Raw genomic sequence first — 17,608 nt, 5'->3', positions numbered from 1 at the left:
ACAGAAAGGACATCATACCGCTCCTACCCTTACTAGAGTTCAACAGGCAGGGGTGTCATAACAGTCTAGGAATATTACTGTGCAAAAAAGAAAGAAATCAGTAAAACTTTAAAAATTGGATAATAAAAAGGGCATTGGACTAAAAGATATTTAACCCTATAATAAAGATATTCTATACACTATGACTATATACTTGTTAACCCCTAGCTGAATTAATAGAAGTTAATGCACAGCACACAGAAGACTATGTCCTATTGACCAAAACTTGGTGTCATCATCTTTATTAGTTCTAGTCCAAAGTGACCTTGCTGTTTTTCCTCACTCATTACCATTCAATCCATCTCGCCATCTTTGTACAGACTGACTTCCTACCTCCCTCTTCAATTCTACCTCTTAAAATTCATAGTTTCCTTCAAAGCTCAAAGACAACCACTCCCTCATACTGAAGGCCTTCCCTGAATTCCCCAAATATTAGTGCTTCTCTCTCTCCCAAAATTACGTTGCTTTTATTTTGCATATAGTTTCTTTTGGATAACTATATCCAAAAAGTATTTTAATATATTTTGGATATACTTCTAAGTGTACTAAGTCTCTTTCCTGATAGAATAGAAGCTCCCGGAGGTCAAGAATTGTTCCATTTCTGCCTTAGGTTCTGACCCCAGAACCTAATGGAGTGTCTGGCACATTATAAGTAGGAGCTTAATAAATACATAATGATTAACTGTCACTAGTGAACTGGCAACAACTTCCTTTTTTCTGATCTTCACATCTGTACTATACTCAAAATTCTATCAAAATATAACATACAAAAGCAAAAGGTTTTTTTCTTAAATTTCATTCCATGCTCAAGATTGCATTTGTAGTTTGTCCTTGGGAAGCTAAACATACCTGCTTTGATTCCCCAATATGAACGTGGTCTTTTTGCTTTTCTTCATATAAACATCTCAGGAAAGAAATAATAAGTTCATTCTCCTTTTGCTCATTTCTGGGCCTTATTTTCTTCAAGTAATTAAAAAAGAAAAAGAAAAGAAACTGATAAGAACTTTGTGCTTTATTTTCAACAAAATCCCTCCTCACCAAATGCCTTTGAATTCAGGTGATTTTCCCAGACAAAGTCACTAGATGGCACCAATGATTCTAAATAGTGGAATATTACCTTCTATTAATATTATAATGACATTTACTCTGTAGTTGTAGGCAGAGTGCAGAACAGAGTTCAAATGGACTGATAGTATGAGTAAGTTGCATGCAGGCAAGATTTTTTTCCTTTTAAATTTTAAATTCCATTTTCTTCAATAGATAACTGCAATCGTGGAATTTTGTTGTTGGAAGAAATCATGGAAATCCCAACATCATGGAACAGATGAGGGAAATGGCCTGGAGAGATTTAGTGATTTCTACACGTCAAAGCTAATAGGTAACAGAGGGAGAGAGACATCAAGTCTCCTAAATCCCACACCAAGCCTCTTTCCTGCAAGAATCCTGCCAAGCATAATCATAGGATTGCAGAGTTAGAGCTGAAAGGGACTGGGATGCTAGAGCCAACTAAATCGAACCCCCTCGCTTACAGATGAGCTAAGAGTTTAAGTGATTTGCCCAAGATTAATTGGGGACCCAAATGGTAACAGCAAAATCTGAACTCAAATTCTATGACTCCAGATGACTGAGTTTGTTTTTTTTTCACTGTACAACACTGCCTCAAACTACCTCATATACAAATATTTTTTAATTAAATAGGAGATAAACTCTATAAGCACCACTGAAGTCTAGAGCCCATGCTATTTCCAGACTCTTCCCCCTACACAAACTAGATACAAAGAGATTCCCTATATTCACAAGAAATAGGTACAAAGTCTCAAGGGATATTATACACATAGAATACATTATTTGACTTCTGATATCCTCTCAAAATCTACACTTAGGGGGCAGTTGGGTGACTCAGTGGATTGAGAGTCAGGCCTAGAGACAGGAAGTCCTAGGTTCAAATCTGACCCAGAAACTTCCCAGCTGTGTGACCCTGAGCAAGTCACAACCCCCCATTGCCTAGCCCTTACTGCTTTTCTGCCTTGGAACCAATACACAGTATTGATTCTAGGATGGAAGGTGAGGGTTTTTTTTTTTTTAATCTGCTCTTATATCACCACAAAAAGTAATGACCTGTTCAGTACAGAAAGTAAAAAGTATAAAAAGTATTTCAGAGTTCTGTAGGCTCATTGTTCCACTATATTATTATACAGATTTTAAATTTTAACACATTATTGACTTTTAATATGAAAACAAATGTTAACAAATAGAGTTTAGTAGCCACAAGCATTATGTATGTCACCCATGGGGTCTGAAATAATATTTGGAATTACAAAGGATACATGAGCTCATTGATATAGGTTCTCCCTCCAACTGCTCAAAACTCAACTATTCATTCCCTCCTTCCCCAATCCTGGGCAGTTTTTGTCCAGGTGTTCCCTTATGTGCTCCAAGGAGGATGCATCCATTACTTTGGAGACCTTCCTTTAGGTTAGGGTTTTCTCAGCCCTTTTTGAATCATGGAACACTTTGGAAATGCAGTGAAGTCTATGAACCCCCTTTTCAGAATAATGTTTTTTAAATATATAAAATGCATAGAATTACAAAGGAAATCAATTGTACTAAAATACAACTATTAATATATTTTTAAAACAAGCTTATGCCTCTGCTCCAAGTCTTCTAACATTCTGTTCGGTACCAATGCAACATTTGAGCTATCCATTGGTTAGGTCCTGCTCTTGTTTTGAGGCTACCTAAACATTTTTTAAATCAATTATACATTTCCTAGATTTTAGACTCTTTCTTATACACATATCATTGGTAAAAATGTTGTAGCCCTTATATAGCCAAAGCACATCTCTCTACATTACTCTTTAGGGGTCATCACAAATCTGTTTTTTCGGAGACAGTATAATATTTTGAAATTTGCAGCCCTATAAAGTCACTGAAAGAATACTAACATTAAAAAGAGGTAGGATTATTTTTCCCCATGCAAAAGATTTATTTTCCTCTATTAACACATAAGACTACAAGGTGACTGTGAAGGGAAAGGGGAAGAATATTGGAAGAAACCCTGGTGATATAAAATAGATTAATAAAAACTTATTTTTAAAAAGACTTTAGAGGTGTTATCACCCAAAATTAAATGTTCTCAATAATGAAACTATTATAAAAATATGGATGTATCTGTGTCATTTTGGATCTGTTCATGAAACTCCTTTCTATTTAATCAATAAATATTTTTTGGAATGATTATCTTCAAAACACTTTGCAGAACAATGTAAGTTTTAAAACATTATTGCTTTCAGTGGCCACATCTCTCCACTTGGCAAAGAGTTAAAAGTATTTGCTGGCAGCGGGGAATGTTTCTGGACTATTTCAGGCTCTTTATACAGGGATGCCTTTATACACTGGCCTCCTGACTACTTCATGAACAAGACACTCCATCCTCAGCCCCATGCATTCTCTCCAGCTGACCCCCATACCTGGAATGCTTTCTTTCCCTCCTCCACTCACACTTCTAACCTCTCTAGCTTCCTTTAAATCCCAACTGAAAGCCCAGCTCCCAGAGAAAGCCTTCCCCAGCCCCACTAAGTCTAGTGCCCTCCCTCGGATAATTATCTCTTATGTATCTGGCAGCTACTTTGCTCTGTATATTGCTGCTTGTTGTCTCCTCCATTAGACTAGAAGCTTTTGAAGGCACGGACTGTCTTTTGCTTCTTTTTCTACTTAGCATACTGCTTAACACAGTTGTTGTTCAACTGTTTCGGTCCTGTCTGACTCCTTGTGACTCCATTTGGAGTTTTCTTAGCAAAGATATTAGGAGGGTTTGATTTTTCTTTCTCCAGCTTTCTATTACATAAAGAAACCGAGGCACACAGCTAGTTAAGTGTCCACTGCTAAATTTGAACTTGGGTCTTCCTGACTCCAGGTCCATTGCTCTATTTCGCTTCTTAACTGCCTACCTGCCACACAGCAGAGGCTTAATAAAAGTTTGTTGATTGATTTATTGATTATAATGATTAAACTTTTATAAGAAATGTGGTGTCAACAGGCAAATTTTCCCCCTTGGTCAATTTTCTGCTACCTTTGGCACAAAGAGCTTATCTGACCATGGAACGAAGTCACAAGTCTCATCTCTTTCTCCAAGGTGTTAAGTTTGATCATTTGTCCCAACAAGTGAAAAATCTTGTTATGTGGAAACTGTTGCTTCAAAAATGATTACCATAAAGGTAACTTCATATTCTATTTCCTTTAAAAAAAAAAAACTTCTGGTGAAGCCCTAAATCCCTTCCAAAACGTTTTCACATTCACTGTATATCTGCTGCTAACTTACTAGTTGTGACCTTTGGCAAGCCTAACTTTTCTGGTCTTTAGTTTCCTCAAATGTAAAAAGAAGCAACTGATCATGGTCATCTCTGGGTTCCTTTACAGCTCCCAAAATCTGAGAACTGCATACACAGTCTTCTCTTTTTTTTTCTTCACTCAGAGCATTTCAATATTTATTAACTTATAGTATCTTAAACTTTATATTCGTTCATCCAGTCAGTCAACAAACATTTATTATGCATCTAATAGATACCAGGGGCTGTGCTGAGCAATGAGGTACAAATAAGAATAAACTGGTAAATGTCACATTTTTAAGTTTAATCTTCACTATTATATTTTCTCCTTGACTTTTTAATTTTTTACATTACATACATATCCTCTTAAAAGATAATACAGAGGGGGAAAAGAAAGAGTAAATTATGCTTGCATTTAGAACATGAATAGCTAACATTCCACACAACTTTTAGTAATCTTCACTATTTTCATCTCACCTAACTTCAGGGGGAAAAAATAACTCCCAGAATTTCACATGTGGGACACAGAATTAATATGGATTTATAGCTTGCATTCTTTTTTCTTCCTTCAGTAATCAAATCAAAATACCACACAGCATAGCAGTGTGGTAGGGTGGAAAGAGCCCCAGTTTTAGAGTCTGAAAAACATAAATTAGAATTCTTAAGGAGCCATTTATTACCAATGTGAACTTTGGACAAGTCACAGGTCTAAGCTGCTTTCAGCCTCAGTTTCCTCATCTTTAAAATGAGGATACTGGTCAAGGTAATGTATTTTCCTTCCAACTTCAAAATCTCTCATTGATGGTTTTTACTTAAAAGTGAAAGCCTGGAAAACTATCTTGTCCTTGCTCCCAATGGAAAAGATAGCTTTGCAAAGGATGGTCGATGGTTGACATTTAGGACTTCCTTTCATGTTTTAGATTTGCATCCTGAAGACATGTAGTCTGTCTCACTTAGAGTCAAAGCTCATTCCTGGTGTCTCTTCCCCAAGACTATGAATGAATTGGAGTAGTAAAAAGCCCTATACTCCCTAAATCCTAGTGAAGAGAAAAGGAGAGAATTGAATGGAAGAGAAAAAAGAAGAAAGAGACATCTAGGCAGGGAGGCTGTGAGTGGTACAGTAGCTAGAGTTGGGCCTGGAGTCAGGAAAGACTTCTCTTCCTAAGTTCAAATCTAGCCTCAAACATTAGCTGTATGGTCCTCCCTGGCCAAGTCACTTAACTCTGCCTCAGTTTCCTCATATGTAAAATGAGCTAGAGAAGGAAATGGCAAACCACTCTAGTATCCATGACAAGAAAACTCTAAATGGGTTCACAAAGAGTCAGACACAAATGAACAACAACAGATGGGGGAGGTCTAATTTTTTTCCCTCTCCCCAACCCTGCTAGGCAGAAAGCCTCTGTACCTTTAACGCTGCCCTTTGTCTGTTATCAAAAAGCAGTAATATATTTCACGAAGAAGAAAAAATACTCCCCCAATAATTTATTTCAACATAGCAAAAAATTGAGTAGGGCAATAGGTGAGAAATCTGGTCCCCCCCCCAACCCCCCATCTCTACATCTAGCTATGTTAACTTCATGTTAACTTCAAAGGGGAAAAAATGTGAAAGTAAAAATTAATCAAGATGAGACAAAAAGAGATTCTCTAAAATTCAAAGGCAGGATCTAAGGCTCCACCGGAGATGTCACAGCAGACAACACGGTGGCATGGAAAACGCTACCTTTCCTAACTACAAAGAACAGCAGACTTCAGTGTTTCCGCACAATCAAATAAAAACAGTTTTTTAGAAAGAAGATCTTTAGGTCATGAGGATATTCTCTTGTAAAAAGCTCCAGAAGAATGGGAAAACCACATCTCACGCTAGAAGGGCGGTCAGAGGCCAGCTAGTGGAGCTCCCTCATCCTTGGAGGCCCAGAGAGCTGAGGGGAGCGGCTGGCCTGGCCTTACAGGAGCCCGGTATTCAGGAGGCCCAAAATGTAGCCGAGGCCCTGTGGCGCCAGAGAGGGGCTCTCTCTACCCTGCCTAACTTGTCTTACCCATCCAGTCCCCGGGCTTTGGGGATTTTCCGCATTACTCCTTGGGTTAAAGATCTTTTCTGAAAGGACCCCAGGAACAAGTCCTGGATGTGTCTATTGCTTGAAGAGTCAGTCTTTATTTTGACTCCCTCTACAGGGAAAGAAGGGAAGACATCGCTGAAAGGAAACAGTGCTCTCATGGAAAGAGGACGGGACCGGGGTCAAGAAATCGAGATGCAAACAGAGATTCTGGGACTGGGAAAATAATCTCTGTGAGCTTCTGCTATTTTAATTGTAAAATGAAGAACAACTTCTTATACTGTTTAACTCAAAGGGCTGCTATAAAAAAGTAATCACCATCAGTATCACCACTGACACGTGCACAGACACGAGCTAGGAACTGTGCTAAGCCCTTTACATTATCTTCTTATTTGCTCCTCCAGGCCACCCTTAAGGGGAGGTACTATTATTATACCTATTTTACAGTTGAGAAAACTGAGAGAGACCGGTTTAGTGACTTTCAAGGCAAGTTCCACAGCTCGTGTCTGAGACTGGACTTGAATGCTGATATTCCTGATCCCAGCCCCACACTCCTGCTTTGTAAACCTTAAAGAACTAAATAAATCGGAATTATTTTTACTGAGTGACCATAAAATACTAATGTTGTGTTTAAATTACTTTCAGAAAAAATGCTTTAGAATACATGTTAAAATGGCAAATTATATCCTTGGAATTTTCAAGAACACCCAAAAACAATGGAGGTAGGGCTGTGAATAGGTCAGGTGACCAAAAACATAAATGATGTAAAACTTCAAAAACTTATCTCCTCAGGGGATAGCTAGATAGCTCAGTGGATTGAGAGTCAGGCCCAGAGACCAAGGTCCTGGGTTCAAATTGGGCCTCAGTCACTTCCCAGCTGTGTGACCCTGGACAAGGCATTTGACCCCCATTGCCTAGCCCTTACCGCTCTTCTGCCTTGGAGCTAATGCACAGTATTGATTCCAAGATGGAAGGTAAGGGTTTAAAAAAACTTATCTCCACAGACATACATATAGATATTTAATGCAGTTTCAAATTACTAGCAGCCTGTAATCTTCAGTACTCTAATACTTAAACTATTAACAGCTCGAAGCTGCATTAAACATACTTGGCTGTGCTCCATACCAGAGGGAGGAATCAGTTCACAGACAAATTAGATTCCTGCTATAAACTGATAGTGACATAGAAATTATTTATCAAAATGAGCAACTTTCAAGAAAGACTTATTTCCTAGCTTGACTCTAAAAGCAGTTCTAAAAAAACAAGTTACCGAAAGATTTTAGTTTTTAGTTAGATGCATTAAGTATCCCTGTATGTATGTCTGTGGAGACAAGTTGTTGTTTTTTTAAACCCTTACCTTCCATCTTGGAATCAGTACTGTGCATTGGCTCCAAGGCAGAAGAGGGGTAAGGGCTAGGCAATGGGGGTCAAGTGACTTGTCCAGGGTCACACAGCTAGGAAGTGGAATAATAGAAGCAATATCTCTGGAATAAATCTATTACTTATTAATTTTATTCATTATTATTATCTATTTATTATTATATACTATATATAATGATACTATTATTGTTATCTATTACATTTTTCTATTATTTATATATTAATCTATAGTCAGGCTTCCTTCCTAAAATTGTGACTCAGTATTGGATTTAGCATCAGGGGACCTGGTTTCAAATTCCAGTTCTACTGTTTATTTAATCCATGAGTATGATCTTGGACGTTTCTTTTCTGCATTTCCATTCTTTCATCTGTAAATTCAACAGCCTGAACCAGAGTCAATTCATTTCACTCCAATAAACATTTATGACTTGTCTACTATGTATAAGGCACTGTGCTAGCCACTGAGGACAAAGAAAGATAAAAATGATACCGTCCCTTCCCTCAAGGAGCTTATAACTGGGATGGATTCAATTTAATTAATTTTTTTAAAACCCTTACCTTCTGCTTAAGAATTTACACTGTGTACTGGTTCCATGGCAGAAAAGCGATAAGAGCTAAGCAATGAGGGTTAAGTGACTTGCCCAGGGTCACACAGCTAGGAAGTGTCTGAGGTCAGATTTGACCTCTCCAGTCTCTGAGCCTGATTCTCAATCCACTGAGCCACCTGGCTGCCCCCTAATCCAATTACTTTCAGTCCAACTAGCACTGACCACAGTGCCTACAAGGATGAAATCTGAAAAGAATCTGAGCTGAACTTCCATTTCAAATGATCTGACGTCCCTTCCAATTCTAAATCTATAATCTTATGTGTTTCTTTCTCTTAGTCAACTCAGCAAGGGCTTCAGATGCTTAAAAAAAATAGCCCCTGAAATGATGTCATGAAACACATCCAGATCGCAGCCTGTAGTAACTTTTTGGTGCAACAGAGGAGTGCTGAGTATTTATTATTCACTTAGCCGTCTTTAATATGGAAGTCATATACTACCATAAAGACATTAGGGAAAGACAAGGAGCAATAATTCTACCTTCATCATCTCTCATAGGCATCATATGCAAGAAAAGCATGGGCTAAATTGTTTTAATGGCCCTGAAAAACATCAACTGGGCAGAATGTCTCTGAGGTCCAAAAGAAGAGCACACGTGTATACCCATACTGCGCAGTAACAACATTCTCTTTCTTTCTGCATCCCAAGTATCAAACCCATTAAGTTTGTTTATCTACTGGATTATAATCCATTTAGCTACAAGGCACGGAATAACATGAAGAATTAAAGTTGAAAGTCTCCCAAGGGGCAAGGCTGAGTATGTGGTAGGGGGATATAAATTCGACATTCTACATTTGCTGATTGTATGACTGAAAGCAAATGACAATCTCCTGACCCTCAGTTTCCTCAACTGGAAGAAATGCAGAAGTTGTTCCCTTGTCTATCTCTCAGAGTAGTCCTAAAGAGCAAATCAGATTCTCTGTTTTAAGGTTCTCTGTACATGATACAAATTGTCGGCTAGCATCAGAAAATTTCAAATATGACTACAATGGAATGGATTTGACTAGAACTTTATAATCTAAAAGGCACTAATGAGCTCTTTAAAAAATCATCCTTGATTAGTTTTTCTTAACATGACGAATGTGCACATTCAGGTTTCCAGGAATGGCTGTGCAACTTGCAATTTCATTCAAATATACCATGCCCAGAAAAGATGACCCAGACTCTCCCAGTAGTGCTCACTAGACAAGACGACAAGGAAAAGAATAGCAATAACCTGTCTAGAAACTTTAAAAGTCAAACTATACCTGAACCTCCTCAAAAATAGTTGCTTGTTCTTGATTATTTAGTGTTGTGAGGTGCTTCTGGAGCTCCAGCTTAGTTTTGGAAGAAGACATTCCTAGTAAGGAGGGGAAAAAAATAAACACATGAACTCCAAGGATAAGTGTCTTTGGTTGCCAATTAAGAAATGTTCGAGAATTCATAAGCATTTATTAGTAACAACTAACCTTTATAAATGGTGTCAGGTACATTAAAGCACATTAAAATTATGATCAGGTTTGATCCTCACAATAATTCAGGGAGGTAGGTACCCTGTTTTACAGAGAGGAAATTGAAGCAAACAGAAGTGATTACCTAGGGTCACACAGCTAGTAAGTTTGGAATTTTAGAACATAGTGCATCTCTGGAACTTTAAATCCCAAAGCACTGTTTCGATTTCAAAAGACTTGTATTTTTTAAAAGATTCTAAAGAGGGGGCAGCTGGGTAGCTCAGAGGATTGAGAGCCAGGCCTAGAGATGGGAGGTTCTGGGTTCAAATGTGGCCTCAGACACGTCTCAGCTATGTGACCCTGGGTCACATTTAACCCCCATGGCCTAGCCCTTATTGCTCTTCTGCCTTGGAATTCGGCCTTGATTCCAAGACGGAAGGTAAGGGTTTTAATTTTTAAAAATTAAAAAAAAAAAAAGATCCTGAAGAAAGCTCCCAAAGAAACCATTCATTGTCTGTCCGTCTGTCTGTCTGTCTGTCTGTGTCTCTCTCTCTCTCTGTCACACACACACACGTTTCTATGTAGAATAAACACAAAATAGTTTAATACAAATATGATAGGATGAATGGGAGGGCACTAGCAGGTGTGGATAGATCAGGAAAGGCTTCAGGGGGGAAGTGATGATGTGTCTTGAAAGAAGAGGAAGATTCTATACAGTGAAGGAATTGAGGAGGGAGGACACTCCATGATGGGGAGACATCTAGTGCAAAGTCATGGAGTGACATGGAGGTGGAGTGTCCTTTGTGCAAAATAGAGAGAAGGCCAGTTTGGCTGGATTTGAAGAGTACAAGATGGAAAAGATTCTTCTCTCTATATACTTTCTTTCCTACTGTACTTGAATTAGTGTTTGAAGTTAAGAATCCCTGATCTAAAGGCAGACTGTATCTAGTTTGCCATTTAAAAAAATCAACATGTTTTAAATGGTTTTCTGGACATTTCATCCTTAAAGTCCTTTTTATTTTTTAACTCAGGAAAATAATGGTAGTCTCAATTGGGGGTTGGGGGGATTGACCTCTTAGTGCTTGGCTCATTCAATATCAAATGAGCATATGTAAAGTTTGACTTTCTATTTTTATCCATTCACTGGTTTATGACATAGGGCCTCAGGCTCTTGGCACTAGGAGGAGGCTCAAATTGACAAGAGAGCTGGGGGTGGTGGGTAGTTCTACCATCTGGTGAGAAATAAGTTGTGAAGTTCATTTCCATTTAATCAGTTCCCAGTTCATAGAACTACAGGATCATAGATTTGAAGGTGAACCTCCTACCCCAATCCCTTCATTTTACAGTTGAGAAGTAAGTCACAGAGTCAACAAACACTTACTGAGTGCCTACTATGTTCTAGGCACAGTGCCAAAAATAGGTCCCTGCTCTCTAAGGGGGGCTAATCACATGCAGAGCGTGTGTGTGTGTGTGTGTGTGTGTGTGTGTGTGTGTGTGTGTGTGTGTGTTTAAACCCTTACCTTCCATCTTAGAATCAATACTATGACTCAGTTTCAAAGCAAAGAAAAAAAAAAGATAAGGGCAAGGCAATTGGAATTAAGTGACTTGATTTGAACCCAGTACCTTCTATTCTCCTGGCCTAGCATTCTCTGCCCTAAGCCACCGCGCTACTCCCATTCTTCATTTTTGAAAAGGACCAAGGACATCACGGGGGCCACCTTGACTTGCACTTGAATTAGATTTCAGTGAGGCAGAGTTCCCCAAAGTCGTCAGCCTCATTCTATCTTCCAGAACCCCTGAAGTCTAGTGGCAAGACCAAAGTCAGGAGGACTGGTGATGGCCCGGGACAAAGTGCATGACTGCGGCATCTTTGATGTCCACCAAACTCTAGGCACTCCACTTCAGCTACCTTCCTGGCTGTTGGAACAAACTGTTCTCATGCCCCCATTCTGCTGGGACAAATCTTCACATGCTTGGGGTGGATGCTCCCCAACTCCCCAATGGGCATGAGGCCCATCAACTACCTTCAGCCTGGTTTGGCCCATCTGCTAAAATGGTTCTGCCAAGGTGGGGTCGCTTCTTGGAGCCACTAGGAGAGCTGGGTAAAAAGGTGGGCACCAAAGGTGGATAGGCAGCCCTCACAGCAGAGGTGCCAGTCCTCCCAGAACACCCCCCCACACACACATTCTACCATTACTCAGACAAAGGAGATGCTTGGCTCTAGCCCCTCTCCTACACTCAGCCCGCTCCCCACTTCACTGTCCTTTCCATTATTATTCCCCATCGGGACTACCCAGCATAGGTGAGGAAATGGGGGGGGGGGGAGGAGGGAGGGGGCATGAAGGGTACAAGAGTAAAGGGAAAAAAGAAGACAACCAAATTCCAAGGATTCGTCTCTAGATTCTTCATCACTAAAGTCCCGAGTGGAACCTTCAGATATTTTGGTGCTGAAGCAGCTATCTTTTAAAATAGTCATCTCAGCTATGAACACAGCTGTAAGATCCATGGAAGGATTCCAAGCGTGCCCTTCCTCTGCAGACCTGACCTTGGAAAAAGCATCAGTTCAAACTCTTCAGAGCCACCTTGTTTTGAAAGAGACAAAGGTCATCCCAATCATCTCTGAGAAGGTCTTTAAAAGTCTACAGCGGGCACAAATGTTGCCCGTTAATGACCACCACACAGGATGTACATTCGCTTGCTAGGACAGAGGCCTAGAGCACAACCAAAGAACGAAGAGGACACTTCTGCTCATTTACAGGACTTGGAGCATCATTTTACTCTTTTAAGTGATTAATGAGGTTATTATAGTTTTCCCTTCTTATCACATGATGGGTCATCTCTACAGTCTAGTCGATGACCAAACCCTACAGAGGACTCAATATATCCCTCAATCATAATATTAAGCACTCTGTATATGTGAGCGATAATGACTATTGTTCCTATGGAAAAACCTGGTGTTCTTTATAGTAATCTGCTTTACAGAACATTTTCTTAGAACATACTGCTGGAAAAACTGAAGACTGCCAATAAAGCTACCCGTACAAACCTATTAAGACCTTAAGAATGAAGATAAGCCTGTCTGCATTCTGTTCCTGTGTCATGAAATGGAAGCATTTCCTTAATGACTGTCCAGGCATGTCATTGAGAGGGCCACCTCTCAAATGAACTCCCTCAGGACTGCGCTGGAATGTGTAAAATAATTAAAAGAACAAGAGCATGGCAGGGAGATAGATCTTCTTTGGAGAATTCATGCAAGGACATATATGAAGACTGAACAAGATGAAAAGCTGGGGATGGAGTATGTTTTGCAATGGTTGAAAATCCCAGTGAAAGAATCTTGTCATAGGCAGCTAGGTGGCTCAGTGGATAGAAAGTCAGACCCAAAGATCCTGTGTTCAAACCTGGCCTCTTCCCAGCTGTGTAATCCTGGGCAAACCCCATTTGTCTAGTTCCTTAACTCTTTTCTGACTTGGAACCAACTGTGAGTATCTATTCTAAGATGGAAGGTAAAGGTTTGGAAGAAAAAAAAAGAATATTGTCTAAGATTCAGAGTTTTTAAATCTCAGCACCAAAGGGGGCAGGGAGGTGGGTTGCATGAACACAATAAGACAAAGAGAACAAAAAACAACAACAACAAAAAGGAAGTGGGGGGAAGCTCCAACACAATGAAGTAAAAAACCTTAAAGGAACATCAGTAAAAACTAAAAATGCAGCTATTTCTAGATACTTTACTGGGGAAAATAAGTTCATTAAGCGAAGGAAGGAATATCTGACATGTATAAAGATGGAAAAATAAGATCAGTGAGGAATAAATGTAAAAAGATGACTGCAATTCAACAAAATAGAGCAACAGATAGAAAAAGTCAATAAAACACTGAATTTACAAAGAAGAAATTGCCATAATAGAAAAGAAAATTGAAGGAAAGGGAAAAAAATTTAAATCAAAATAACTAGAATAAGATTTGAGAACTGTATAAGGAAAAGAAGTAACAGAACTAAAGGAAAGAGATCAGAAAGAACCTGAAACTAATTTTCAGGAATGGCTAAAACTGTACTATACCACCTCCTACTAGACAGGTAATAAATCAGGTACAGACTGAGAAAAAAAATTAATGGCTAACAGGAAAATTTGTTTTGATTGATTATGTGTACTTGTTACAAACTGAACTTGTAAACAGATACAAAATGACATGCATGGAGATATATTCCCTTGAGGCTGGGGAAATGGTGGTGAGAAAGGGAAAAAAAAGAGGTTACTAGGGCTTTGAAATATAAATAAGATTAATAATAACTCATTGTATAGCACTTTAATTCCTCATAATTCTGTGAGGTAGGCAGACAGTACAAGGATAGGGTGTCCCAAAAGTCTTAGTGTAGTTTCAAGCTTTAAATTATCCCCATTTTATATAATATAGAAAGTGAGCATCCAAAGATGAACAATGTCTCCTAGTCATGTCTATCTATGAGGCATCCATTCTAATCAGTTATATTACTCAACACATTAAATATGTTGGACAATTACAATTTGTCCTTATTAGAGGAAGCAAGGTGGCCCACTGGATGGGATGCTTGCCTTGGGAGTCAGGAAGACCTGGGCTTTGATCCTGTCTTAAGCAGTTGCTATCTGTAACTCTATACTATTCACTTAACCTCTGCTAGCCTCAGTTTCTCCATTTTTTTAAGATGGATAATAATAGCAGGTAGCTATTGGCTGAGAGGGCGACGCAGCAAAGCACTGTGAAGTGCTTAGGGCGTGATGGAGCACAAAAGACAACATGGCCATCCAATGCAGCTGAGGAAGTCTCCAGGTGTAACGACTTTTCGTGCCACTGGACCCAGGCTTCCAACGCCGAGAGAGTGGGACTGTCTCTGTGCATCGACTTTTCCACTTAAATCTTCATGCACAAGTATCTTTGTGCACACTCATCTACATCACAGATGAAAGTGCGCAAAGACAACCGTCATCCTCGGTTACCGAGAGACTACTACTACTACTACATTTTAAAGTACTATATAAAAGTTAGCTATTAAAGCTAATGCACGTGTAATTTTTTAACAAAAAGTAATAATTATAAGGTGAAAATACAATCACACAATCATTTTTTGTATTCTTTAAGATTAAAACAGGTAAAGATGAAGAGCAGTCACAGAGAGGAAAAAGGGCCTTTAGCAATGTATGGCATCTGAATTTTTCTTCCATTCATTTAACTTCAATCTGAGGTTGTATGGTAAATGTTGGTTTGGAGGTACAAAGACTGGGGTTCAAATGACTGTCTCTGGAATTTTACTAGCAGTGCAACCCTTAGAGAATCACTTAACCTGTGGATGACTCAGTCAACTCCCTAGGATCAATCACAGTAAATCTCCTCCCCACCACCCTGCCTCCAGCTTTGGTACAGGGTGTTCTCATGCTTGGAGTTCCCCAAAATTGATATTGACGGTAATACTAAGACTGACATTAACAAATATGAGACCCTCCTCCATCAAGTATTTAGTTTCAAAGCTTCCCCCCCCCCCCCCGGAAGACACTCCTCACTGACCTTCTATCCTCTCACATAGCTTGTGGAGGTAATGCATGGGGCATCCTTCACACTGCTGAACTGGAACTCTGGAGGTCTGCTGTTGCACAGCTGCAACAGTGAAAGCCTGTTTCAGAGTCATCATAATTTCATCAACCTAATCAAAAAGAAGATAAAATGGGTGCAAATCAAAATAAAAAATTTTACATGATGTGATTCAGGCTCAAAGACTGGACAACTAAGGGTTAGAATAAATTATTCATTTCTCTTTTGCTTTTTAAAATTGCAAACAAACTTAAGTGACTCACAGCTTGAAATATGCCCCTAGGACTTGACAATCCTTGGTACATTAGGAAATGTTGTAAGAAACTAAAAACCCCTACTAGACATCCACTGAGTGAGAAGAGGGAAAATCAACAACTTTAGAGAAACAGATTTTGTTTTCAGGGGTAAGCTTTCTGATTCTCCTGAAAAAAAACAAGGAATTTGAATTTAACTTTAAACTGGAACAAGGTTTAAAAACAATACATTTCTCTTACCAAGGCTTCATTTGTGCATTGAAAAACGTAGCAAACAAAATGAAAACCTCCATTCTCTGAAGACTCTCTGCAGATAAACCCAAAGTGATCCACATGTCGAATTCCCTTTGTAAGGAAAAAAAAATGTTTTGTTACATTCAAAAACATATCACCTTCCATAAATGCCTTTCAATAGTTAAAACATGCAGTATGTTTTTCTTCTTTCTAATAAACACTCTGTCAGTGGAGCTATGAATCAATATGACCATAATGGAAAGTAATTTGGGGTTCTGCAAAGAAAGTAACTAGGGGGCAGCTGGGTGGCTCAGTGGATGGAGAGCCAGGCCTAGAGACAGGAGGTCCTGGGTTCAAATCTAGCCCCAGACACTTCCCAGCTGTGTGATCCTGAGCAAGTCACTTGACCCCCATTGCCTAGCCCTTATCACTCTTCTGCCTTGGAGCCAATACACGGTATTGATTCCAAGACAGAAGGTAAGGGTTTTTTTAAAAAAAGTAACTAAAGCAGCCATACAATCTGCCAAGATGGATGGGACATTCTCCTGTGAGGCAAATATCCTAAAGAAGTCAATGATAAAAAGAATGGGTTTTCCCATATGTAACAATAATATTTACAATTGCACTTTTTTGAACTAGCCAGGAGCTTGAAACAAAACATCTCCCCAACAATGGAGAAAAAGTCTTGTCAAATCTCACCTCTGGGTAACTGCTACCATTGATCTTCTCCACTTCTACTCCTAGGTTGCTGAACACCTCAGAGAGAAATGCAGCAATACTGAATCCAGCATGCATTTATGCTGTCTAATTTCAAAAGGGCCTTCACTGGTAAAAGGTCTACCCTGATTGACTATCAAGTCAACTAGCATTTATTAAGTCAAGGGTGTCAACCATTCTCATTTCTTCTTAAGGTCCTATATCACCATACATTGAAAGAGAACCTTGCCTCCTATATCAAGGCGGTATCGTGAGTTCTGTCTTCTCTTGTAGTTTACACCTCAAACCTTCCCTATGTTGGGTATTATTTTCTCCTCCTTTGCTTCAGTCACTAGGGAAAAGACGATCCTTCTCTTTTCCAAGGACACCTTAAGCATTTTAATCAGTCATTTCCATCTTTTCCCAGAACCTGTCCCTTCAAATCATTATCTCCTCCATCCCCCTTTTATCTTCAACTCCTCTTTATCAACTTCTTCCAATATACCAAGGCCTTAAACCTTCACTACCCCACTCTAGCTTTCATCTTATACATCTCCCCTTCATAGAGAAAGTTCTAGAAAATAGCATCTGTACAATGTAGCCCTACTTCCTAAACTTTCAAACCCTTGCCATCTGGCTTCCACTTTGTAGATCAACTGTCCAGATGGCTGGAAGCATTTCCTGCAACCCGAGCCACAACAGCTTTTGTTGCTAAGGTACTCTTAAAAGAAATTATTCCTTGCTTTGGCCTGCCAGCACATATTGATTCAGATAGAGGAAGTCATTTTACTGATTCTGTCTTAAACCAAATATATTCTTGCTTGGGGATAACTCCCAAAGTCCATGTTCCACATCATCCCCAGAGCTCAGGCCAAGTGGAAAGGATGAACTAAGAACTTAAAATTATGATTGGAAAATTATACACTGAAACACATTTAAAATGGCCTGAAATCCTCCCTCTGGCCCTATTTTATTTTAGAAGCAGGCCTAGAGGAGACCTACACATCTCACCATTTGAGATGCT

At 39.2% G+C, this 17,608-nt stretch overlaps 1 protein-coding gene across 10 annotated transcripts in view; it reads right to left on the bottom strand.

The window, feature by feature from the left end:
- Nucleotides 1–17,608, bottom strand: part of TBC1D1 (TBC1 domain family member 1) — a 341,861-nt gene that overhangs the window by 184,618 nt on the left and 139,635 nt on the right. For all 10 annotated transcript variants that reach the window (XM_007496571.3, XM_056802524.1, XM_007496573.3 and 7 more), the window contains 4 exons: nt 15,895–15,999; nt 15,377–15,512; nt 9,654–9,745; nt 889–999 (listed from right to left, as the gene is read on the bottom strand). In XM_007496571.3, coding sequence (XP_007496633.1) covers nt 889–999; nt 9,654–9,745; nt 15,377–15,512; nt 15,895–15,999 — 444 coding nt within the window. The remainder of the gene's footprint in view (nt 1–888; nt 1,000–9,653; nt 9,746–15,376; nt 15,513–15,894; nt 16,000–17,608) is intronic.

The sequence above is a fragment of the Monodelphis domestica genome, chromosome 6, assembly GCF_027887165.1.
Source record: "Monodelphis domestica isolate mMonDom1 chromosome 6, mMonDom1.pri, whole genome shotgun sequence".
Lineage (NCBI taxonomy): Eukaryota > Metazoa > Chordata > Mammalia > Didelphimorphia > Didelphidae > Monodelphis > Monodelphis domestica.
Note: the sequence above shows the minus strand (reverse complement) of the source record. Positions and strands in the feature narration are given on the sequence as shown.